General features: G+C 44.6%; 2 protein-coding genes across 6 annotated transcripts in view; one reads left to right on the top strand and one right to left on the bottom strand.

Annotated features, from left to right (window-relative positions):
* Window positions 1-1,813: 1,813 nt before the first annotated feature.
* Window positions 1,814-24,062, top strand: Faa (fumarylacetoacetate hydrolase). Its single transcript, XM_089547912.1, has 12 exons — window positions 1,814-1,977; window positions 6,218-6,328; window positions 6,402-6,523; window positions 7,849-7,898; window positions 7,969-8,059; window positions 10,148-10,245; window positions 11,033-11,185; window positions 12,607-12,813; window positions 14,265-14,311; window positions 14,884-14,985; window positions 15,410-15,527; window positions 23,841-24,062. The coding sequence occupies exons 1-12, from the start codon at window positions 1,897-1,899 to the stop codon at window positions 23,915-23,917; spliced, it is 1,257 nt and encodes a 418-aa protein (XP_089404038.1). The 5' UTR covers window positions 1,814-1,896; the 3' UTR covers window positions 23,918-24,062.
* The window catches only part of LOC149339096 (pyruvate kinase PKM-like), a 34,152-nt gene continuing 33,510 nt past the window's right edge, over window positions 24,036-24,677 (bottom strand). For all 5 annotated transcript variants that reach the window (XM_089547907.1, XM_089547906.1, XM_089547910.1 and 2 more), the window contains exon 12: window positions 24,036-24,158. In XM_089547907.1, coding sequence (XP_089404033.1) covers window positions 24,116-24,158 — 43 coding nt within the window. In that variant the 3' untranslated portion in view covers window positions 24,036-24,115. The remainder of the gene's footprint in view (window positions 24,159-24,677) is intronic.

Here is a 24,677-nt window from a genome sequence, read left to right as displayed (position 1 = left end):
AATGAAAAGCCAATGCTTGATGATGCTAATTAAAGAAGCTTAGATTAATTGATCAGTTAATTAACTGAAACAATTGAAAAAAATGAAAAGTGCGTTCAAAGGTGCCAACTGCTCAGAATGGAAAGCCCAATACGCTATGGCGTCATATATACCTTAAGGCAGAGCTTAATTGCCCTCGCAATTTTTTTTTTACTTTTTGTGTCAAGAAGGGTTCAGAGCGGTTTTTCTGTGTTAAATTTCTCGCTACCCCCCAACAAAATCCGCCCTGTTTCTATTATGGTCAAGACCGGCGAAAGAGCTCCCGATGTCTATCCAATCACAAGTTGTCATGCGCTGCGTCTTAATTTTTATTTTCTTTTCGACGATGCACAAGCGAAAGTGTCCTCCTCTATAGGCTGGCCGTACTGGACATTTGACTGTACGCAAACAAAAACGTACACGTGGAACTAAGAGGAATCGAAACAGGTACAGGAAATGGCGCTCTAAGCATCATGTTCATCAAGCTCCCCTCGTCAGAACATATTTAAGACTCCGAGATAACCATATAATGTTTCCGTTCATGAGCGCTATCAATGACCCCTGAAACCGAGTTTATTGCACTCGGGCCGATAAGCTTTCACTTTGTTGATTTCGCTCTAATCGGTCAGCCTTGGCTCGGTCAACACTCGCTCCTCCTCCCTCCAAAACACACACAAAAAGTAAAGCAAAAGACTGCCTGCTATCACCAGGTCGAAAAAAGACAGCCCTGACTAATCAGGATAACACTGCAGGCTCTTGAGAGGTAGATGAATAGAAATACGCCCGAGAGAAATAAATTTTTTCAAACGTTTTAGGTCCGGATATGTGCGCAGCTGGCAAAGGCATAAAAAGACAGACTAGCTTATGTACTGGAATTCTCTCCTGCCTGTGTCCGAGCAAAAGACACGTGCGCATGGCATGACTCAACGCGACTTTAGCTCCAACAAAAACAGCATTAGGCTAAAATTCGCCATTCGATAAGGCTACTGCCACACTTTTGCCTGAAACCGCAGAGTGGATTCTGATACAATATGCGAGCCCAGTATCATTCGTAGAGTCCTCAGTGCACTCTGTATCACTTCGAATGATTAATGGCTAAAAGGGCCGATGCACTGGATATATGCGTGCAATTAGTTTGACTCCGCTGCTGAGCTAGGCAGACGAATATGAGAGATCCCTTCGAAAAAAATAAATGAGAAAAACAACTAGTTTCACGAGTGCACGTGCAGACGAACAATAGTATGGAATGCAGTGAACTGCACTCCCCTGCAAAGAAGCGACACCTCGTCGCACCTGCTGGGTTCTGGAGGTCATGCACCGTTGCTCAGCGGAGCGACATAGAAGTGCAACGTGGGCACCATCACTCTGCCCGGAAATAATGGGCTGCTGGCTATTTTTTTTTTTTTTTAATGTCTGGTGCATGCACTGCTCGAGCGCTCTACACAAGTGTGCGAGGACTGTACGTGGGCCAGCTGTAGAAGCTAACCGCAGCTGTGAAGCGGTACGCGTGGCTCGCCCACCTCGAGGGTCATTTAATTCCATCTGGATGGTTTAGGATCGTTGCGTAAAAAATATAACAATAAAGCAGCTTTCATGCGCCGGTTAGGAAAATATGTGCGACAGACTATTGGGAAAAGCCACGTCGCATGCTAATCTCAGCACGGCCAAAGATGCCCAGCAGCAAGCCGGCGCGACGGCGCGGCCTTGGCTTTCGTTACTTGATGCCTCAGACCAGTTCCCATCCCCTCGGGTCAAACGAGCGATAAGGAAAGGAAGAGCACAACTGGACGGGGCCCCCTCTCGCGCACTCGCACTCCCTTCAGGCGCCGCTCGCAAATAAGCGTCTGTCTGCCTGTGCGGAACACGCCTCGCTGAAACATGTCGTTCGTGCCCGTGCCCGAGGACTGTGATTTTTCGTACGCCAACCTGCCCTATGGAATCTTTTCTACGCCGACGAACGTATGTATATGCGTCGGCCTGCGCCTGCAGTGTTTATCAGTGAACCCGCACAGTGCGTAAACAGATCCGTTCGAGCCGCCAGCATAGCTGCAGTTGCGGCAACACCAGAGGCTTTTCGCTATTGAAAGCAATCGTTTTTTGATCGACGCTGTATTGAGTGTGATACGCGCATTTCTATATCCACCCGGTGTCGGGTTCTTTCCATAGAGAGGCATCAAATTTCAAAACTTGCGGCTCAACGGGCCCAACTGGAGCTCACCGTACTACGTGCCGGTGGTGTGGCCGTGTGGGTCACGAAGGATTTTCGAAAAAAAGCATCGCGATGTCGCTGTCTGTGAGCGAGAAATAAACAGCGTTTCCACGATATTTGTGAATGGAAGTCAGAATACAACAATCGCGAGCTTTGCGCGGCGTAAAAACTGTGAAGAAATATACGCTGCATTTATATTGCACTCCCATAAGATCGCCTGGAATGCAACACGCACGTGCTGCGCATGCGCTTTCACCTCTCTTGGTCACGTGATTGCAAAGCGCGTTATTCAAATGTGCTATGTGCTTTCCGGCACTACTCAATTATTGTGATGCATTTTCCTGAAAAATTAGCGTCTCTATGGACAACTAATCCATTCTCTTATTTAATACCCGGAAGAACTGCGCAATGAGGGCCCGTTCCGGCGAGAATGAGGAACTCAACAGGCGAAGGAAAATGTGACGATAAAATGCGCAAAGAATGTTAATTGTGCAGTTTAACTTATTTTTCAGGAGCCACTTGATGTCGTAACAAGAAGGAGTTTGTGAGAAGACAGCTTGATTAACTTAAGACATGCTGTTCATCTAGAAGTCTTAAATAAATACTCAGCAATGATGCGCAGTAGCAGGAAATACAACTCGAGATTGGAATTAACGGCATGATGCCCCTCAAGAGATCCGTCTGGTCAGTGACGTCTACCGATTCTCATGACGTCGTAGTCCCGTAGCGCCTTGAACCTGCTAGCGTGAGATCGCATGGGGTGGTACGCGGCGTCATGGAAACCGGTCGGCGCCATTGGCTGGGGGGCCTGCTTTGAGGGGCACCTGCCGCTTCGTTCTTTAGGTGAAAAGTAACGCGGGCCGGGCATTTTATTTTTTATTTTTGTGCCTACACTAACCGCTGCATATAGTAACAAGAGTGGCCGCAGTAAACGCGAATCAAATGCTGAATTTGTCACAACACTGACATCTTGAAAGGACATATGCGGACATCCCCGGGAAGTGCGGAGAAACTCCCGCGAACATCCCTCACATATCTTTTTGGCCGCGTTTTCAGTCCCTGAGGATTTTCTCTGCGGATTTTTATGGGTGCAAGAGAAAAATCTTGCTTGGCCAATGTGAAAAATATTTGCAAGCCTTATTGCATTTTCTGCCATTTAGGCGTGAAGAAAGAAACTACTGCAGCTGATTACAATAATGGTGTAGTTGCTTGGATAACATCTGCACAGCGTCACATGCATATCCACTGATCGAAGAATTTCCATGAGCTTATCTACTCCAAATCTACCATCCTTTTGGAGTCAGTGGTTCTTGCACGTTAAGCAACATTATTCCATTCATCAATTCTTATCTGTGATGGCACAAATGAGAAATGAAAAGTGGACCACGTTGCAGGTATCTTCTATTAGAAAAAAACATAAGCGTCCACTTTGTCATCTTTGTCGTGAACATTATGGAAATGTAATGAGACATGATTTAAGTAAACATATCCGTAATATCACCCAAATGGGATATCCTAGGGATAACGTGTCAGGACACCTGTACAGAAAAAATCCATATCAAATCAGTGTCTGTAATATCACCCGAACGAGACATCCATCGGATAACGTGTAAGGATATTTAAAACAAGGACTTGCCACAAACATCCCTCGCAAGTACTCATAGGTGTTAGGATATTTGGCTATGATTCAGATATCCCTGGGACCTGGTGTTGTCACTAAGTACATTTGACTACCCGAACCAGCGGACTGTGCAGTGAGGTTTTGGTACACGTCCCGTACGTGCTATGCTGAGACGTACGGCATGTCTGGAGTGACTCAGGAAAGAATTGAAAAGGAAAAAGAAATGTCACTTATAAGTGAAAATATCTATAGTTCTTGGTATCACTTTATAGCCAGCTTATAAATAATATGCACAGCATGCGAGGCGTCAGCTCTAAAAGGAACAAAAGACAGATGGAAGTTACACGCAAGCTCGGCAACACTGTTTGTACTTGCTTCCATGTTTCTCGTGTGCTTCTTTGAGCTATGCCTTGCATGACTTATAGCAAATGGCTGTTTTTACCTGTCGTAAGCTACATGCACCAGTTCATCCTATTGACGATTCTGCACTAGATATTGAAGAGCAGCCGGGTGTTTTTTGCAAGAATTGTTTGTCACTGTCTGACTTGTAAAAATAAATGGTGACTTTCTAATAAGGAGTTGGCAAATATTCATACATCACATTGTGTTCTCAGCAAACCATAGAACATATTACATGGGTGTCCATGAGACATTTGCACCGAATATTTGACACCTCCAGCAGGCATATCTATTTTAGTCTTGTTTTTCAAGAATCTGTGTATCTACAACACTAAAATTATTGTCTATTCTGACGAGGCATAGTACATACTTTTGATATTCCAGCTAGACGTGTGCGAGATGTCTACGAATTTACAGCACAACACGAGTAGTCTCTGCGGCTTATAGTCGGATACAATTAAGCTGCTTTTCCCCACCAAAGGACCCCCTTCCAGCCAATGGCATTGGCCAATTCTCATGACCCTGCTAGGGTGAAAAAGCAGATAGTGGTTGATGAAAGGGGATGAGCGGACGACCCCTTCTCTCTTTGGTCAGGAATAGACCCCTCTCTGCACTGTGGCGCTGCTCCCTGCATTGTCAATCTAGCAGGGCCATGAAAATTGGCCAGTGCCATTGGCTGGAAGGGGTCCTTTGATGGGGAAAAGCCGCTGCGTGCTTGTGTTGTATCCAACTGTGAAATAAATGTGATTGAATCTACATGATAAAAGATTTTGAAATAATAATTTTATACAGTTGGGTATTTATGATATCGGGGATGCAAAAAGCGCATCGACCTGTACAGAATATATCATGCAAGAATATTTCAGTTATATTTTCTATTAATTTGAACTGCTGCTCAAACATATAATTGCACACAACACATCATCATGCCATTTTAGAGCATAACATCTTTCAAGAGCACTGCAATGCTATATAACCTAAGCACTTTGCACAGCTCTTCCCTAACCTAGTTCAAACAAATTGCCTTCACTTAGCTTCCCAGAAAGGGTGTCATCATGAGGGCTAGTGGTAGACTGTTGCTTATCAACATTATATAAATGAATGTTGTGACCTTTTAGTCATTGTGTGTTCATCTACAGTGCTCTGTTAGTTGAAAACTGCAGCTAGTGCTAAAACACTAAAATAAGCTTGGGTAGCAGCTGTCAATTTGTGTGCATAGACCTCCCATTCAAACATCTACCTATAGTCTATACCAGGTGATGTACCTTAGATTGATAGTAGTGCAAAATATCCCTAGTCTGAACCTAGCTGAGCTCTGTCCAACTGGAATTAATCGCCACTCCCAACAGTTGTTTTTGTCCACAACCTTGAGCAAGCACATGACAGAATTGTAAGCGTAAGTCAACGCGGTCGAATTTATCCAATTTAAAAGCCATTCCCCGGGGTTAGCACATGTGTCCTCAAAATACGACTGACAAAAAGTGAGCAGGTTTAGGGGTTTCGCTTTCCTTCGATATTGCTGTATATTTATGTCATGAGCATGTTTATAGCTTTTTTTTTTCTCAAGAAAGGTTCGTAAGCTGGACATCTTAGAGATGACGCCTATGGATGTAGATGTTTGTTGAGTTGGCAGCGCAAGATTCATAATGCGGGCCTTTAAAACTACTGTGGAAGTGTTCGAGAGCTACTCACGTCTCTGTGATCGTCAATGCAAGGTACCATGAGTCTAATATTGTGAGCCTCATAGATGGAGAGTTATGTACACTCACTGTTGTGCAGTAGAACAATAAAAGCAATACCTATGTACTCCTGTGCTCTTTATTTTATTCCATTCAGTGCAGTTTGAAGCAGGATGTGGTCATAGTTGTAGCATGGTACCTGATACCAACTGACACATGTAACATCATTTTACCTTCGCTATTATTCAGAAATTTGCAACTTTATATTGAATGTTTCTGCACCTCTTGCAGAAAACGCCCCGCCCTGGTGTGGCTATTGGGAACTACATCCTTGACTTGTTTGTAGTGAAGCACTTCTTCAGCGGGCCGCACTTGAAGCAATCACAGCATGTTTTTGAGCAGGTAGGCAACAGTGTCATTAAGGTAACTTAAATACTGAGTACAGATAACTGATAGCCATGGTTCTTTCACGCAGAAAACCTTGAATGACTTCATGGCTTTAGGTCGACCAGCATGGCTGGAAGCGCGGCAAGTTATCCAGAAGCTGCTGTCAAAGGATGAGCCAGTTTTGAGGGATGACATTGCTCTTAAAGCCAAGTGAGTGACGCACTGCCTGCAAAAGTAATTCAAGTTTGTTAAATTTAATGACAGTGCCTGGAAAAGCTTTTGGACAAATGAACCTGCTTCCCATACACTGCAAAACTTTTCTGCTGAATCTCATCAGTGACAGTGCAGCCACCTTTCAGCTTTATTTGCTACTTTTTTCTCGCCCCCTCCCCCCTCCCACCCTCTCTCCTTTCCTCTCTCTCCCCCCTCCCCCTCAGTCTTCTCATTTGCTAAACATTGTGTTTAAAAAACTGCATTCACTCTGCTAGTACTCTCTCCCAGGTAGCACCAAACATTAGAACAGTGTTATAAAAATGTTATGTAAGTTGGAGTATGTTACATGTTGCATAGTAACTTTACATTAACATTAAAAATTAACATATAACGTTATAAGTTACATAGGAAACGTTATTTTCACATTCTAAACAAACGTTGTTTTAATATAATCTTCTAAATTTTATTATAATGTTAGAGTTGCAACTATAAAACAACATTGCAAATATATTTCGAGCACGGATTTTTAGACATTTTCTCACTGTTCTTAGAGTAAAGATGTTTTTCAACTAACAGTACCTTATAACCACATCTCTTAGATAGTACTTGCCATAGATTACATGAAGAGCCCCATTATTTTGTCACAAAACTTTAGTTACTACCCATTCCCCACTGTCACTCATAAGACACCCCGCAGTAGCGAGTATATAAGCTCGGCGGCATGATATCCGTTTGGAGGTGAGTGAATACGAGTTGCTGTGCTGTAGTGTAGTGGAGAAGGTGTCGCTCTTGTTGTTGGTTCTTGCAAAGTGTTGTAAGTTGTGTGCCGTCACCACTGGCAGGCCTGCATGCTTGTGCGGGGCTGCTTCACCATTTTCGAGAAAGTTCCATTTATGTTGTTTACATATTTCATGAATGTTTGGGGAAGCTTATTCGAACATTTATATGTAACATTACAAAAACATTGGAAAAAAGGACATTAAGGACATCGAAAAAACATTTGAGCGTAACAAAAATGTAACATTATCGCAATGTTTCGGTGCTACCTGGGCTGTCATGCAAAAAGAGCTCTCGTTAAGTCAATTTTTTTAATTGTGTGCCTTAACAGATGAAAGAGCTTCACCTTTTAGTTCCTATAATGAAAATAAAGGCAATGGATGTTGATAGTAATAAGGAAGAATGATTGTTTATATGTATGTGCCCAGAATGAAAATAATTATTTAAAATTTTTGTGTTCATCATGGCAAGTGTCACAGTATATGACATGAAAGAAGTATGGCAATATGAGTTGTGCAGTAACCAACAGTTTTCTCTCTTTCAAGGGCACTTGTTCCAATGTCGCAAGCGACAATGCATTTACCAGCACAAATTGGTAAGGCACATGGTGTATTGGATATAGAATAGGTAAGCTCTAATGCATTTGGTGTTCTTTGGTTTACCAGGTGACTATACTGACTTCTATTCATCCTTGGAGCATGCCACAAATGTTGGCACAATGTTCCGCGGAAAAGACAATGCCCTTATGCCAAACTGGTAAGACAGAACTCTCCTGAAGTGTTAAGCTTTAAAGTCGATAAAGCAGGCTTCAGCTATGACGTATGAAACAAGCCAGGCTATATGAGACTTTATTAGACTATATGTTTAGCTGCACTTCAGCAGTTTATTTAGACGACGAAGAAGCAAAAAAAAATACTGTTGGCAATGCTAAAAGTGCTTATGTAATCTACTAAGGTGACACAGGGATGTCTCACAGGTAATTCTTGTTGCATTTCCTAGGCTATGTTGGCTTAATCAGGAGCCCATGTTGTTAGCTGAGTCAAAATGGCAAGGTCAGACTGAATAAATGACTTTCCTTGCTAATAATTAAACATCACCCAAAGCTCACTCATGCAGACGACATGGTGGGTGATGTCACCAGCCATGTTGAAAGCATGGGAGGTACAAAATGCTGATATAAGGCGCTTATATTGTGAGGGAATTCCATATGAATGTGCATTTCCTATGTGCCAATGTGCCATCTGAGTGTCCCAGACAAGAACCTCTAACAACATCTTGGGATCGCTTTCTCTGTTAACAGTCCCAAGATGCATTCTAATACTAGTCACCAATTAACTAGCCTGCCTTTCTCTGTTATATTTCTAACAACACCTCTAAGAAGATCTTCGCGTTTAAATCACTTTTTTTCAAGTGGGGCCACTTCAAAACAAGTGGCTTTACAAATGGTCCCTACTTGCTTTCAAGTGGTGGCACTTCAAAGCAGGTGGTTTTGCAAATGGTCCCACTTGCTTTCAAGTGGAGCCATTTAAGCAAATGGTTTTTACAAGTGGTCCCACTTGTTTTCAAGTGGTCCCACTTGCTTTCAAGTGGTCCCACTTGCTTTCAAGTGGTGCCATTTAAGCAATGGTTTTTACATGTGGTCCCATTCGAAAGCAAGTGGTTTGCAAACTGGAACCACTAGACTGCTAGTGGGCACAGCTGTGCATCAAGTGGAACCACAATCCATGTGAACATTCGCATATTTAATAAGGAAGGCAGAACTATAATACAACTCTTAAGAGCTGTCAGCAGCTTAACTTATTAAATTGTATTCATCATTTGCTTAATCACTGCGGTCAAAATTATATGAAAAACTGCGCTCAACTGGCAAGCGCCCCTGACCCGAGTATGAGAGTCTCATAAGTAGGGTATACAGGTATATGGGAGCAGAAGTTTGTTCAGTGGATGTGTATACATGAGCTAATGTTATTACTGTCTGACTAGTGTTTCTTGTGTGATGTATGCTTGTGCATGTCTTGATTTCTATGAGAGCATATGCAATTCTCAGTTTCAATTCTCCAGGTGAAAAAGTTGCCACCAGGCTCAGAGCCACCCTGCAGCCCTCACAAATCAGTTTTCCTTTTGCACCTTAATAATATGTAAGCTGATCAAAGGCAGAATTGGAACCAATTTCAAAACCCAGTTTGAACCACCTGAAATGTACAATTGGATGGTTCTAATTGAAACATGCAATGTTTTTTTTTTAAATGGGGAAGTTTCACATGCCCTCGTTTGTCAACTGGTCCCACTTGCTCAAGTGTTCCCACTTTGCCAAGTGATCCCTGTCCAGTAACCCACTTTAATTGGTCCTGCTTGCGAAATTTTCACCTAGGTCTTTAACATGCATTCCTACTCGCACCCTAGCAATGAATAGTTCATTCCCCCACCCCCCGCAACAGTATTATGCAATTCCCTGCCCAAAAACATAGTGCCATGCACAGACAGGACAACAACATTTTCCTATTGATTGCTTGCTGTTATTTCTGTATCTGGCTGTAATTTTTGTTTTCTTTTCTCTTTTTGTCTTGCTTGATTGCATTGTATTTCACTTTCTTCTTTTTTTTTTGAGCTTGTTCAAGAAATTTTAAACATGTTAACCTGCCTCCCCTTATGTAATGCCTTCGGCCCCTTAAGAAAAAATAACTGAATGAAGTGAAATGAGTGAGACCTTGAACTCTGCTTTTTGAAAAGAAATGGTCAATGTGTGTGAAGTTGTCCTCAGTGTCCGATTAACACCCATGATGAATAGAGACAACGCTGTATTGCATACGTTGTGAGTGGCACTGAACATGCATTGTAATGCAGGAAATATCTGCCCGTTGGGTATCATGGCCGCGCTTCATCAGTTGTCGTCTCGGGAACTCCAATTCGTCGCCCCAATGGCCAGACAAGGTCTGATGATTGTAAGTGTTGTGCATTATGCATTATGAAGTGAGGCAAATTATATTTTTCTTTTTGTTTTGCAACTTCTTGCATTATCCAAAACTCGAGTTCTCTCAAGAAGTCTGACAGTTAAAGCTCAAAGTTAAAAGCTGTTCCCTCAACTGCTGTGTAGTAGCTGAGTTAGTTAGCTGCCTTATAAGCATCACTTTTTCTTGTTGAAAAATAGGCCACATTTCACCATATCACACATGCCTCTAATATGACGAAGGCCGCACCTAATCCATTTATTGTCATATAAGAGCAGTGGAGCTAACAAAAAGGATTAAATTCTACCAGGGTCTTTTTGGTACCTTTTCTACTGGTTCTGAAATGTATGCCATGTAAACTGAACTTACTTTGGCACCATGTCAGTTAGGGGCACAGCCTTTTAATTGATGAGTAAATGGCATCATTCACATACACGCAACACTCAGATACTATTACCGACTTTTTTTTTTTCTTCATGATGCACACAAGCACGCAAACTGTGTCTAAACTATACTGTTTTTTTTTTCTGCACAAAGGGAGTGAATTAAAACTAAACATTATTTCGGAACTCCTAGCTCACAAGTCTCTTTCCATTATAAAAGTTTGCCATTTAGATCTGGCCCTGAATAAAACTTCAAAGGAAAGTCTATGGAATTATTATTGAAGGACTCTCATTCTATTGTGTCTCAAGAGCATTAGAAGTTTCAAAGTTGGCAGTGCATTTTCCCATAGTATAATGATTTCTCCAATATATGTTATACTTTACTGTCTGTGCTACAGCCAAGCCACCTGTGTTTGGACCCTGCCGGCTGATGGACTTTGAGCTGGAGATGGCTTTCTTTGTTGGACCAGGCAATAAGCTGGGAGACCCTGTCCCAGTGCAGCAGGCCCACGAACACATCTTTGGAATGGTGCTGATGAATGACTGGAGCGGTGAGATCTCACGATTGCCTGGCTAACATCTTGGCATAAAACTCTTCTGGGCTGCGCAGACGTACCCATACTACCTTTCCTTTCCTTTTTTTTAGTGCCCCCAGTTGCTAGTAACTAGATTCACCTCAGAAGCTAAAGCAATGTTGACCTTGCCGGTTTAAACCCTGCACTGTGATGCAGGCAAGTTAAGAAAACATGCTTCAGATAGATAAAATCAGTTGGATCCTTGTGCTATGGAAATGTCCTCTGGACAACTGGTAGGTCATGCAGCACATTTAACTGCGTAAGTGACTCATGTCGTGTCTAAATGTCATAGTCCGCAACAAATGTCAACATGGCAAAGAAGGTTTAACTAGGAAATGGGTGCACAGAACATTTGCAACAATATGTGCAGCAGCAGCTGTTCTGTGCACACTCTTCTCACATTGTATTCCTAGCAGGCTAACATCACAAAGCCATGATATGTCAACTGTACCACAAGCAATTTCACTTTGTCTGCCGTGGTGGCTCAGTAGTTATGGCGCTCAGCTTTGTCTGCCGTGGTGGCTCAGTAGTTATGGCGCTCAGCTGCTGACCTGAAAGACGCGGGTTCGATCCTGGCTGCGGCGGTCAGATTTCTATGGAGCCGAAATTCTAGAGGTCCATGTACTGTGCGATGTCAGGGCACGTTACAGAACCCCAGGCGGTCGAAATTTCTGGAGACCTTCACCACGGCGTCCCTCATAGGCCGAGTCGCTTTGGGACATTAAACCCCACAAGCCATAAACCAAACCAAAAATACAAAAAAATTCACTTTTTCGTAACTGTTAAAACTAACTAGAATGAAAGTAGAATCAAGTTTTGTTCTTTACATCCATAATTTCTTCGCAGACAATTTTTCTTGAGGGAGGTTGAACTGAACAGATGGAAAGCTGACTGTCTGCTTGCCACTTCACATTTGCTGCATTTAATGGTGTGTGCATGGACATGTGCATCATCCAGGACATTCCATGTGGCTCACTGGAATATGTGTCACCTTCCATCTGCACTCTACCTCTCCCTTTCCTTCTCTTTCTCTTTATCATAGTGTGGAGTAGCAGGCTATGATCACTGATCACGTCCAAGGCCGCCGCGGTGGCTCAGTGGTTATGGCGCTCTGCTGCTGACCCGAAAGACGCGGGTTCAATCCCGACCGCGGCGGTTGAATTTCTATGAAGGCGAAATTCTAGAGGACCATGTATTGTGCGATGTCAGTGCACGTTAAAGAACCCCAGGTGGTCGAAGTTTCCGGAGCCCTTCACTACGGCATCTCATAGCCTGAGTCGCTTTGGGACGTTAAGCCCCATAAACCAAACCAAACCAAACTGATCACGTCTCCTCCTGCAAACTTATCTGCCTGTCCTGTCACTAAAAGTTTTCTCTCTGCGTTGACTTTTCTGCAGCTCGGGATGTGCAGAAGTGGGAGTACGTGCCACTGGGCCCATTCACAGCCAAGAACTTGGGCACCACCATCAGTCCCTGGGTGGTGACCATGGAGGCCCTGGAGCCCTTCCGCTGTGCCAATGTGGCCCAGGACCCAGCACCAATGCCCTACCTGGCCCACTCGGACAACTACAACTTTGACATAAACCTTCAAGTGGATGTCAAACGTGCGCAAATGCCTGTTTATTAGAGTGCTTCTACCTTCTGACTGAATTTTGGTTTGAATTTTGGTGGGGTGGAGTGTATATGGCAGGAAGGAGCTAAACACCGCAGCGGACAAGGGACAGAGAAAGAAGACGACACAGGGTAGTCGTCTCTGTCCTGTGGCCGCTGCGGTGTTTAGCTTCTTCATGTCTCACCAACTGGCCTACACTTCTACCCTCCTAAGTATATGGCAGGTTCTCTCAGATCATGAATGGTAGCTTACCAATATCCCTGAAGAGGAAAGTCTACAACAGCTGTATCCTACCGGTACTCACCTATGGGGCAGAAACGTGGAGGCTAACAAAGAGGGTTCAGCTTATATCAAGGACAACGCAGCGAGCTATGGAAAGGAAAATGATAGATCTAACATTAAGAGATTGGAAGCGGGCGGAGTGGGTGAGAGAACAGACGCGGGTTAATGACATCCTAGTTGAAATCAAGAGGAAGAAGTGGGCTTGGGCAGGGCATTGTAATGCGAAGGCAAGATAACTGCTGGTCCTTAAAGGTAACAGAGTGGATTCCAAGAGAAGGCAAGCGTAGCAGGGGGCGGCAGAAAGTTAGGTGGATGGATGAGATTAAGAAATTTGTGGGAATACGGTGGCCACAACTGGCGAAGGACAAGGTTAATTGGAAAGACATGGGAGAGGCCTTTGCCCTGCGGTGGGCATTGTCAGGCTGACGATGATGATGTTGAGAGTGAACAAGGCAGTCCTGTCGTGTAACGCACTGCCATATAAATAATGCGTTGGTCATTTGTTATGACTGGCAAATTTCTAAGAGGTCTCAGAAAATTTCTCAGGTGACATGGTAAGACTAGAAAATTTCTAAGAGGTCCAAAAAAATTTCTCAGGTGATGACATAGTTTTGCTCCTGAAACTAGTCTTTTCTTTACTTCAACCATAAGTGACTCTTCATTCACGAGTGAGAGGTGTTTGAAGTTAACGTTTCAGAGACCAAAGAAATAGAGAAAAAAAAATCTGTGCAGTGACCAGCTGTCACTGTGGCAGCAAAATTATAGAAAATAAATCTTAAGTTTCTCTGCACCATATTCACATGCACTGTGCTCTCCTGACATTCTCCACATTTATCCTCTTTTCCAGGTTTGCAAATCTAGTTTGATGATAAGCTTTAGACAGCTGAGGATACTGTCAAAATCACTGCGTATGCTGGAGCCGTGGAGAAAAACTCTTTTCTAGTGGAACTAAAGGAAATGTCACCCTCAATGGAGTCTACATGTGCAAAAAGCTAAATTTCTAAAAACATGTGTAACTTCATCTTTTAACATACTAACCGTATGGCTCCTGCTCAAAGCATGCGCGTCTTGATAAAAGCTGCACAGTCTGTGTAAACTCTAATGAGATGAAACTGTTTTAAAATTCGAAGAAAAAAAAATCTTTTTTTTTCTTTCCAACAGCAAAAGATGCTGCAGCACCCACCACAGTGACAAAGTCCAACTTCAAGGTGAGCCGACCAGGCATACTTAGCGCATATGAGTGGTTTCTTTAGAACAAGAATCAAGGCACCTTGCAGTTGTTTCAACTTCTATTTGAAACTAGTGCACATGGAGGATGAGTGCTTGTTGTGTGCAGTCAGCACTCTTCAGGGTGCAGCTACAGCTAAAGACCCAGTAGCAGGATCTCGATATTTAGTAACAGTGAATGTGAAGTGACTGAAGCCTTACTGTTTGTATAGTAAATTAATAGTGATTCCCATAGTGTGGTCACTCCTCATTACATAGACTGATTGCAACACTGGTCAGCAAGTTGACAGTGTGCAGGCATCGGACAGTAGCAACGCATTCAGAATCACTATGACAGTGACTGACTGTGGTGGCCAAAGAAGAGCACTCAATCTTTCCTGACGAGACAATTACTTGCTCTTCAATAAAATTTATGATAGAGAATTATGCTCATGCACTTTGCCCAGCCTTCTTCCCAGAGCATTTTATCAGAGTAGGATAAGCCTATGGTTATAAAGTTCACACCATTTCAGACTGCACATCAGGAAGCTAACAGGGTGCTTTCTAATTGCAGTACATGTACTGGACCATGAAGCAGCAACTGGCTCATCACACAGTTACTGGCTGCAACCTGAACCCAGGGGACTTGCTGGGCTCTGGAACAATCAGCGGGCCAGTAAGTGTGCATATTAAGCACCTTCGCAAAAGTAGTTGTGTAGCTCATGGTTAGCTGAACGAGTTCTGCATGACTGAATTCTTAACTTGAAAGTACTGTCACCTGTGAACAGTAGAGAAAGGTAAGGATATGCTAGCAGTGTAGCTTGCCTGGTAAATACATCGTAACAAAACTACCAGTGAAACTGTGCTCTAAAATGTTCATTTTGGTTTGATTGTGTTCAGACGAGTTATGGTTGTTACCGCATAACCAGTAGGTATGCAGATTAAACAGTTCACCACGATTGGAATGTCTTGTAGTTCTGGCTGAACCGCTGTGTAATAGGATTTTAAAATGTTTTCTTTTTTGTCATTTCTCCGTGACAAGAAAGGACTGGGATGAAAGCAAAAATTGAGGCCTATATTGCAGTCAATGCTTCTTTCAGACCGAGGACTCTTATGGCTCAATGCTTGAACTTTGCTGGAAAGGGACCAAGCCCATTCCTCTCAACAATGGAGAAACAAGAACTTTTCTGAAAGACGGAGATGAAGTTACCTTGCGAGGTAAGTTCAGCAAGCCCCTGGAGAAGGACAAACTGTTTCTCTAACAGTGAGGTCCTGAAAAGGGTGGTACTTTTCATCCCTCAACAGCATGCAGGCAAATGCCAGTTCATGCCTTGCAAGGGACGATAGGGGCGGTGATTTTACTTGAATTGTTGGCCAGCATGAGCGAAGTTTTCGCCTGCTACCCGTGAATAATTTTTGACACTTATACTCAGTTTAATACATAGTAAGCAACTGCCTAGGTCCTAGGAGCCTGCTAAGTTGCACCTCTAGTTTTGCACTTCACTGCAGCCCTGCGATTTCCCGATAAACTGAATATGTAAACAATTTTTGCTTTTAAACCTCCATACCTTGCGTTAGTAATCTGCGATTCGCTGATGACATTGCCTTGCTCAGTCCCTCAGGGGATGAATTGTAAAGCGTGATCAATGACTTAAGACAGGCAAAGTAGAACGGTGGGCCTAAATATTAATATGCAGGTAACTAAGGTGATGCTGAAGTCTTGGAAGAGAACAGCAGTTTTACGATTGGCAGCGAGATGCTGGAGGTAGTAACGGAATACATCTGCTTAGGGCAGGGAGTGACCACAGATCCGGACCACGAGAGTGAAATAACCAGAATAAGACTGGGGTAGAGCGCAGGCACTCTAAGAATGAATGCAGTTTACCAATAACCCTCGAGAGATAAGTATATAACACCTATATCTTACCGGTACTCACCTATGGGGCAGAGACGCAGAGGTTAACGAAAAAGGGTTCAACTTGAATTGAGGACAATGCAAGAAGCTATGGAAAGGAAAATGATGGGAGTAATGTTAGTAGACAGGAAGAGGGCAGAGGGGGTCATGGAATAAATGTGGTGTAATGATATCCTAGTCGAAATCGAGAAGAAATGGGCTTGGGCAGGGCATGTAGTGCGAAGGCAAGATTACCGGTGATCCTTAAGGGTAACAGATTGGATTCCAAGAGAAGGCAAGCGAAGCAGGGGTGGCAGAAAGTTAGGTGGATGAATGAGATTCAGAAGTTTGCGAGGACAAAGCGGCTGTGGCTGGCACAGGACAGGGTTAATTAGAGATATGGAAGAGGCCTTTGTCCTGCAGTGGGCGTAGTCAGGTTGATGATGATATAGAACACCTCAGGTTCCATATTTATCCATACAACTGCATTGAGGTCTGAGCTAGCCATTCTCAGCGATATCCAGAGGTTTGTCTGTCTTCATTTTCATGTTTTTCCTATACACACACAACCTTTTTCAGTTTTCAAGGGCCGGCCGCGGCGGTTGAATTTCTTTGTAGGAGAAATTCTAGAGGCCTGTGTATTGTGCGCTGTCAGTGCACGTAAAAGAACCCCAGGTGGTCGAAATTTCCGGAGCCCTCCACTATGGCGTCTCTCATAGCACACTAGCAAATTTAATGTCATTCGAACCTAATGGCATTCGATGCATCGAATGTCATTCGGTCTCTTTCGGTGCTACACGGAAAAAAATAATGCCATTCGAAAATGATGGCATCGACGATCAGTGAAAAAAAAAATAGTCCAACTGAACGACATCAGCGCGCATAAAATGTTTGAAATTGTTGTGCAGTGTTTCAAAAGCGGGTGAGAACATTTGTGAGCCGTATTATAAGCTTAAAATATTATTTGCGGCCATTCTGCACCACTTTAGCCATCAAAAGCCAAGCCAAGTACAAAGTCAACCACAAATTCGATAAATGTAAACAAACAAAATGGCTGACAAGGCGGCGCGCGGACACGCGCGGAGCTTGGAAATGAAGACGATAGGAAAGGCAGGGTAGTCTGCATCGCAGCAGAGCAAACGGACTGCGAACTCTTGACTGACGAAGACCAGCCAACAAGACAGGGCAATAGCGTCAGCCCAGACACGTGTCCTGACCTAACCTTTGTAAGGGGCGCTAGGCAGGTGGAGTGGGAAAACCTACTCGAAAACCTAGGGAGCGACCACTACATACTGAGAATCAGTATCACCGCTGAGAATACCAAGCGGAAAATAGGCAAGACTCGGCTCGTCGACTGGGACGCCTTCAGGGCCCACTGTAGGCAGATGCAAGGAGGCAACATTGAATCTGTGGGGGAGTGGAGTCAACAGCTCAAGGAGATCCAGGAACTCTACACCAAGGAGGTGGATCGAACCGAACAAGCCCCGGAGGTGGACAAGCGGCTCCTCAAGCTATGGGAGGCGAGGCGCGGACTCACTGCGCGGTGGAAAAGACAAAAACTGAACAGGAAGCTCAAGATCAAGATAGCTGAAATCACCAAGCAGGCGGAGGAGTATGCGACACAGCTGGCCAGGCAAGGTTGGCAGCAATTTAGCAGTACGCTGAACGGCACCCTGAGCACGGCCAGGACGTGGCAGATCCTCAAGTCCCTCATGGACCCAAGCAAAAACAAGTCAGAGAGCGGCAAGGCAATCCGAAGGCTGGTGCACCAATACACCGGTACAGACGAACAGCTAATGGAGGAAGTCCGGATCAAATGCTATGGCAACGATCAGGCCCAGAGCTATAAAGAAGAATACCGGGGCGAAGCGAACCCTAATATGGACAGACCCATAACCAGAGAAGAGGTGGTCGAAGTGATCAGGTCTGCTACGAAAAATACGGCAGCAGGAGCAGACAAAATCCGTAACTCGCTGATCAGAAACCTAGGAGATGGAGCCATTGATCAGCTTACTGCCTACTTCAACAAACTCTGGCAGGAAGGAACGGTGCCCGCCGAGTGGAAACATGCGGTCGTGGTTATGATCCCGAAGCCTGGCAAGAAACTACAAGTGGAAAACCTCAGACCGATCTCCCTTACGTCTTGTCTAGGCAAGATGTACGAAAAAGTAATAACGAAGAGAATCCAGTCGCACCTGGAGAGGAACCAACTCTACCCCGATAGCATGTACGGGTTTCGAGCTCACCTGTCCACGCAAGACGTACTCCTCCAGCTAAAGGAGGAAGTACTGGAGAAGATGCCAAGAAGCGGGGAGAACGTTGTCATGGCCCTCGACATCAAAGGGGCCTTTGACAACGTGAGCCACGCCGCCATCATGGAAGGCATAAACGACACGAATTGCGGGAAGAGGGTCCACGACTACATCAGGGCCTTCCTAAGTGACCGGACAGCAACCGTAGGGCTAGGCGAGTTACGAAGCGACGTCTTCGCCACGCCCTGCAAGGGAACACCCCAAGGCTCTGTCATATCGCCTGTACTCTTCAACATGGCGATGCTAGGACTAGCGAGAAGGCTCAAAGCGATCCCGGGTATTCAACACGCGATGTACGCCGACGACATTACCGTATGGACCACCCAAGGGTCGCTAGGAGAGAAACAAGATCGGTTACAAGAAGCTGCCACCTGCATAGAAGACTACGTAAGGGAGAGAGGCCTGAGGTGCTCGACCGAAAAGTCGGAGATCATCAGAATAGGGAGACACCCCACCCAAGCTTCACTGGATGTCGTCCTCGAAGGACAGCTGATCCAGGAAAAGAACCTGGTCCGCATCCTGGGTATGTGGCTGCAAAGTAGCCGCAAATGCAGTCACACCATCACCCTGCTCAAGAGGGCCGCGGAACAAGTGGTAAGAATGATCAGCCGAGTATCTCAGAGAAGATACGGAATGAAGGAAGAAGACACTCTAAAACTCGTAAACAGCTTGATCGTCAGCAGGGTCATGTACTCGCTGCCTTACCACGCTACAACGAAAGCGGAGAGGGAGCAGGCCGACTGTGTCCTCAGGAAGGCCTACAAGATCGCTTTGCACCTACCCAGGAACGCATCAAACGAAAAACTGCTCCAGCTCGGAGTCAGCAACACCTTCGACGAGCTCGCAGAGGCTCAAACGGGTGCACAACTGGTTAGACTCAGAGGCTCCCCCACAGGAAGGGCGCTCCTGAAGAGGTTGGGTCGGAACACCGGTGGTCTGGCTGACAGATACACAGAAGTACCAGACGACCTCAGAAGGACTTTCAATGTAGGGCCATTGCCTAAAAACATGGATCCCAACTTACACGAGGAGAGGCGGAGGGCTAGGGCCGAGCAGATGGACAAAAGGCTAGGCCGATCCGAAAACACACTATATACGGACGCTTCTATGTACGCAAGCGTAGAGAAGCGCACAGCCGCTGTAGTGGTAGTCAATGGTACAGGGGAAATGACCTCCTGCGCTTCAGTGGGAGTGTCGGGGATAGCGGAGGCCGAAGAGATTGCCGTCGCGCTGGCGGTAGCCGAAGGCTATAGAAGAGGCCGCTCCCTGAACATTCTAACGGACTCGAAAGAAACATGCAAGAGTTATACGAAGGGCAACATTAGCGGCATCGCCCTTAGGATCATCGGCGAGGCGGCAGCTTCCGCTGGAAAAACGCCTATACAGCATATCATCTGGGTGCCAGCTCACGCAGGCGTAGCAGGAAACGAAAGGGCGGACAGCCTGGCTCGAGGGCTCACTTACCGAGCAGGCTTATCGGACGCCCCGGAGTTACGGCTACTCACGTGCGAGGGAGGCTACGCAGAGACCCTACAACTTTATAGGGGAACTAGATTGAGGTATCCACCACCACACAGAGCACTGACTAGGGAAGAGGCTGTAGGATGGCGTAGGCTACAGACGAACACTTTTCCTAACCTGTACATATACAGCAAAATGTCACCAACGCAATTCAGATCAGACTGTCCCTGGTGCGGCGGTACACCTACACTCTATCACATTACCTGGGAGTGCGAAAGAAACATAGCATTCCACAATTATCAACCACCGAGTGAGGAGCAATGGGAGAGCTGTCTCTCCAGCAGCGAGCTCGAGGTCCAGAGGGCCTTGGTACAGCACGCTGTTGAAGCGGCACGACTCAGTGGAGCCCTGGACTGAGGGCCCACCCTTGCTCGAAGACTCAAGTCGCCAGCGCCCAAGCAGGACGACCAAGAAGTCTTCATCTCCGCGAATCTCTTGAAAGAGCAATAAAAGTTTTCTCTCTCTCTCTCTCCTAAAGGTGAACTGCTCAGTTACGTCTTTAAGTACCTTCGAGCTTAACGAACATGGCACGCCAACCAACAAGAATCACGCATCCCAAAATGACCGACGGTCGCGGGAAAGACGCTGCTATAGTGTTCTAGAACACTATAACGCTGCTTCACGCTCGGCCGCTGCGGTAGGCTGCTGAGACCGAGAGTAACAGCTATCCACGACAGCCTCTAGTGTGAACAGATTCACACAAACATTAACTTTTTTAGCAGAACTAAATAAATACACTTTCTAAGTTTGGCAGTGTGCACACTATATTTTTCGCGTCGCTTGTACCTGCTGTGTATCTGGTGTCCAGAGTACGCATTCGGTTCGAGATCGAATGCGAATGAGTTCTCATTCGATGGCGAATGTCATTCGAACCTAATGACATTACATGTTCCCGTGTAGAAGTCGTTTAATGACATTAGGTGCTAAATCGAATGACATTAAATTTGCTAGTGTGACAGGGGTACTTAGCCCCTAACAGACATTTTTGACAGTGATCCCAAAATGGCAATTTAGTACTTGTGCTGCCATCTGTCAGCAAGCCAAAGAATATGCTTTGGACATGCCCTTCTAACCTTAACCAAACACAGAGTCCCAGAAAACATAAAAAGTTTGACTCGTCATAAGCCAGAAATGACAGTGCTTATGACAAGACTGGCTCATCCAAGTCTGCTGGTGGGTAAGGCCTGGATTTTAGAGCGCAGCCGTAACATACCAAAAGCAACTGGCGACTGGATACAGCATCTGTTACCGACATGCCGTCCCTTTCTAGTCTTTAGAGCATTTAAACCTGTTCAACTGAACTGTCACAGTTTCACTGCAGAAGCCACAAAACAGTGCAGAACTAATAGTATCCGTTCGTTCTTACCAAGATATATAAACTGAATGCAGAGCAGAAGACAGATTGGCGCAAGCGGCGACTTAGCATGTGCAGACTGTGGGTAATGCATTTAGTGTCATACCGATTTTTGCTGTATTTTGTACATAATCAGCTTAACTTCAATTTCCACATTTTTTGAAAAGAAATTCAGCCTGTCGTGAATACGTGCATAATGCCTTCAACTGTTCCTGAGGCAACCACGTCAGGCAGAGCACAAGTTAGAAAATAAGCATTAACAGCAAGGCAAGAATTATTCAGTGGTAAATTAAAAGTTCTTAGAATGAAAGTAAATGGACAAGAAAATTAGCGGCAGTATGTGCTCTACATGCTGCTCTGCTAAGAGCGAGGTTGAAGAGATTAATTATGACTATTGCAGTTGCTAATTGCGTGTAGGGGAGAGAGAGAAAGAATGAGAAAGGAGCAGGTAAGCAAAACATTGTAAGTATTTGCAAGTGCACTGTGCAGGAAACTTGCCAGTCTTGTGAATGAAGATAGTTTGGCAAATCCACTTCAAAATGAGCAGCTATGAGAATCAGTGCTCTGAAGAAATGGCACGTAGAAGAGACTGTGCTACAGCATGTAATTAATGGCAGTTGCACAGCAGCAAGCTGAGTGATGTACGAGGGGGTACCCAAAAGAAACCGGACTTATTTTTGTTTGAACTTATTTGTTCACATTTTAAGCACAGACCTTCAAACTCCTTCAAAGTATTCCCCACTTGCAATGATACGCTTGTCGAATCTTTCATTCCATTTTTCAAAACATTGTTTAAATTCATCTTTTGTGAGGCTTGACAGTGCCTCCGTCGTTTTTTTCTTCACCTCAGCAACATCAGCGAAACGCTTTCCATTCACCTATTTTTTCATTCTAGGAAACAAAGAAAGTAGCACGGGGCAAGGTCGGGAGAGTATGAGGGTTGAGGAATAGGGGTCATGCCATTTTTGGTCCAAAATTGTCGTAGAGACAGGGCTGTGTGAGCAGGGGCATTGCCATGATGGAAAAGCCAGTCACCCGACCGCCCCAAATCTGGCCGCTTCCACCGCACAGTTGCCCAATCTTTTCAAACCATCCAAGTAGAAAGCCTGGCTATGTCTGATCCTGCGGAACAAATTCTCAATGGACGACTCCTCTCATGTCGAAAAAACCAATCAGCATTGTTTTGAGGTTTGGTTTCACCTGACGAGCTTTCTTGAGGCGAGGTGAATTTGAAGTTTTCCATTGGCATGATTGTTGCTTTGATTCAGGATTCGATTCAGGAACACTTGAGTTGTCCCCATAGCATTGTCCTTGTACGTCTTTCTCAATATTTCAAGAGTTTCCATTCAACTTTTTCCGAGCAAAAATCAGAATTTCACCGGCGCACGCTGTTCACGAAAATCAGCCATTGCAAAAACGACATTCACACATAACAGTCGTCACTCTAAAACTCTGCCTAAACTAGTCTGACCTCCTTCAACGACGGCACTCGGCTTACTGACTCTGGAATGTTCGTTCTATGCGCTCCTAGTGGCAAAACGTGGTACCACAGAAGCTTTGCCGACCAAAAAATTTAGACCGGTTTCTTTTGGGTACCCCCTCGTATAACTTGCCTTGGTTGATACTAGATTGCAAAAGTGCATTAAATTTAGTACAGCTTTTGTTTTTATCTGAGAACTATGCAGCAAACCACTCCTAGTTAAAACTCCAGCTTTGACAAACTTTGTTTTGACTATTTGTGGTCATCTTTCAAAACCTGTGTCAGTTGAGAAACTAATGACTGTCACGTTTAGGGCAAAGCACATCCAGTGGGTATCTGAATGTACTCCCACATGAGCATAAGAAAATTTTTCGGCTTTGGTCCGGTCATGCTGATTTACCAGCTGTGCCACAGTACATGACAAAGTTAATGGGATCTTAACATGCACATGCTTAAATAATTCAGTAATGATGGTATGTGCAAATAAGTGGCAACAAAAGATGTGCAAATCAAAACAATCGGGACAAACGTCACAAAGTGAGCACATCTGATAGCCCATCACATGCGTCACAGGCTACGGCTATAGGTTGGCTCTTAAGCTCACCACGAGTGTCAACAAAAAGCAGTCATACAGCTATCACTGCAGGATGTGCTGTTACCTTGTTTTAAACATCTTTTATGCAGCCTAAAAGCTTGCATTTAGGTTTGTTATACATATGCAGGGCGGCCTTTGTTTAAATTGTTCTTGTACTGAAGATTTTTTTCACTCCCTTGTCAAGGTCTTTCACTGTGGAGTTTCTTTCATAAAGATGCGTGTTCTGCACTAGTAGCAAACTTAACAGGGCAACAATACTTTCCCTCAAACATTTAAAGCACGCCTGCAGTGAAAACCTGTAATGCAGCTTCACAATGGTGGTATGTTTCACGTGCAGGTTACTGGCTTCACAATGGTGGTATGTTTCACGTGCAGGTTACTGTCAAGCACAAGGCTACCGTGTTGGATTTGGAGACTGCAAGGGTGTTGTACTGCAAGCTCATCCACTGTGAGGAGCACAGGACCTTGCCATGCAAGCAACATCCAACCGCTGAGACCCATGTACTTAAGTGTCTCGGTGTAGTCTAATGCACAGAAACCTTGTAGTCAATGAGCATGCCAAGCAGGGAATGTGGAAAATAAATAGTGTTGCATTTATTTGCAAATTTCGGGTGCATGCTGCATGGGAAAAACAAAAAAAAAAGCAGCAGTTATGCATCGCCATCGTTCTGGCCTAGCTTCTCGGGAACGTACCTGGAATTTGAGAAAACACTTGTTAATACCATTGTGGACAGTTTCTGAACATCAAGCTCAGAGAAAGATATTGCTTGTGCAGCCTTTGTTTTTTTTTTTAATGTTCTTTGCTAATTGCTGCCAGCACACAGACGTAACACTTTGCCCAATACACAAGAAATCAGGTGTGGTAGGCTCTGCAATGCGAGGGGTTTTTTGTGATTCATCTACAAGAAGTTACGAACTTTAACCCTTTCACTGCCAGGTTTTTTTGCTCACATCTGCACACACCCTGCCGGTTTTTTTTTAGTTCGTTTCCTGGAAATTTTTTGCTAGTAACGCACTAAAAATGCTCTGCAGGACATGTAGATGTTTATTCAGGATAATCTTATAGATATTAGTTACAATGAATCAAATCTTCCAGCACCAATCTGGCCTGTCTGATTTCCTCTTCTTACGCGGATTTTTCGGTGGCAGGGGGACTTCATCGCTGTCATCACTCGACAAGGCACTTGGTGGGCTCCTTCCTCATTTTAGTTA

The sequence above is a fragment of the Amblyomma mixtum genome, chromosome 6 (assembly GCF_055824585.1).
Source record: "Amblyomma mixtum isolate Tamu chromosome 6, ASM5582458v1, whole genome shotgun sequence".
Classification (NCBI taxonomy): Eukaryota; Metazoa; Arthropoda; class Arachnida; order Ixodida; family Ixodidae; genus Amblyomma; species Amblyomma mixtum.
Note: the sequence above shows the minus strand (reverse complement) of the source record. Positions and strands in the feature narration are given on the sequence as shown.

Coding starts and splice junctions, on each gene's coding strand:
- Faa (XM_089547912.1), top strand. CDS start 1,897: ATGTCGTTCGTGCCCGTGCCCGAGGACTGTGATTTTTCGTACGCCAAC. Junction 6,524..7,848: donor GACATTGCTCTTAAAGCCAA/GTGAGTGACGCA, acceptor CTCTCTTTCAAG/GGCACTTGTTCCAATGTCGC. Junction 12,814..14,264: donor CCTTCAAGTGGATGTCAAAC/GTGCGCAAATGC, acceptor TCTTTCCAACAG/CAAAAGATGCTGCAGCACCC.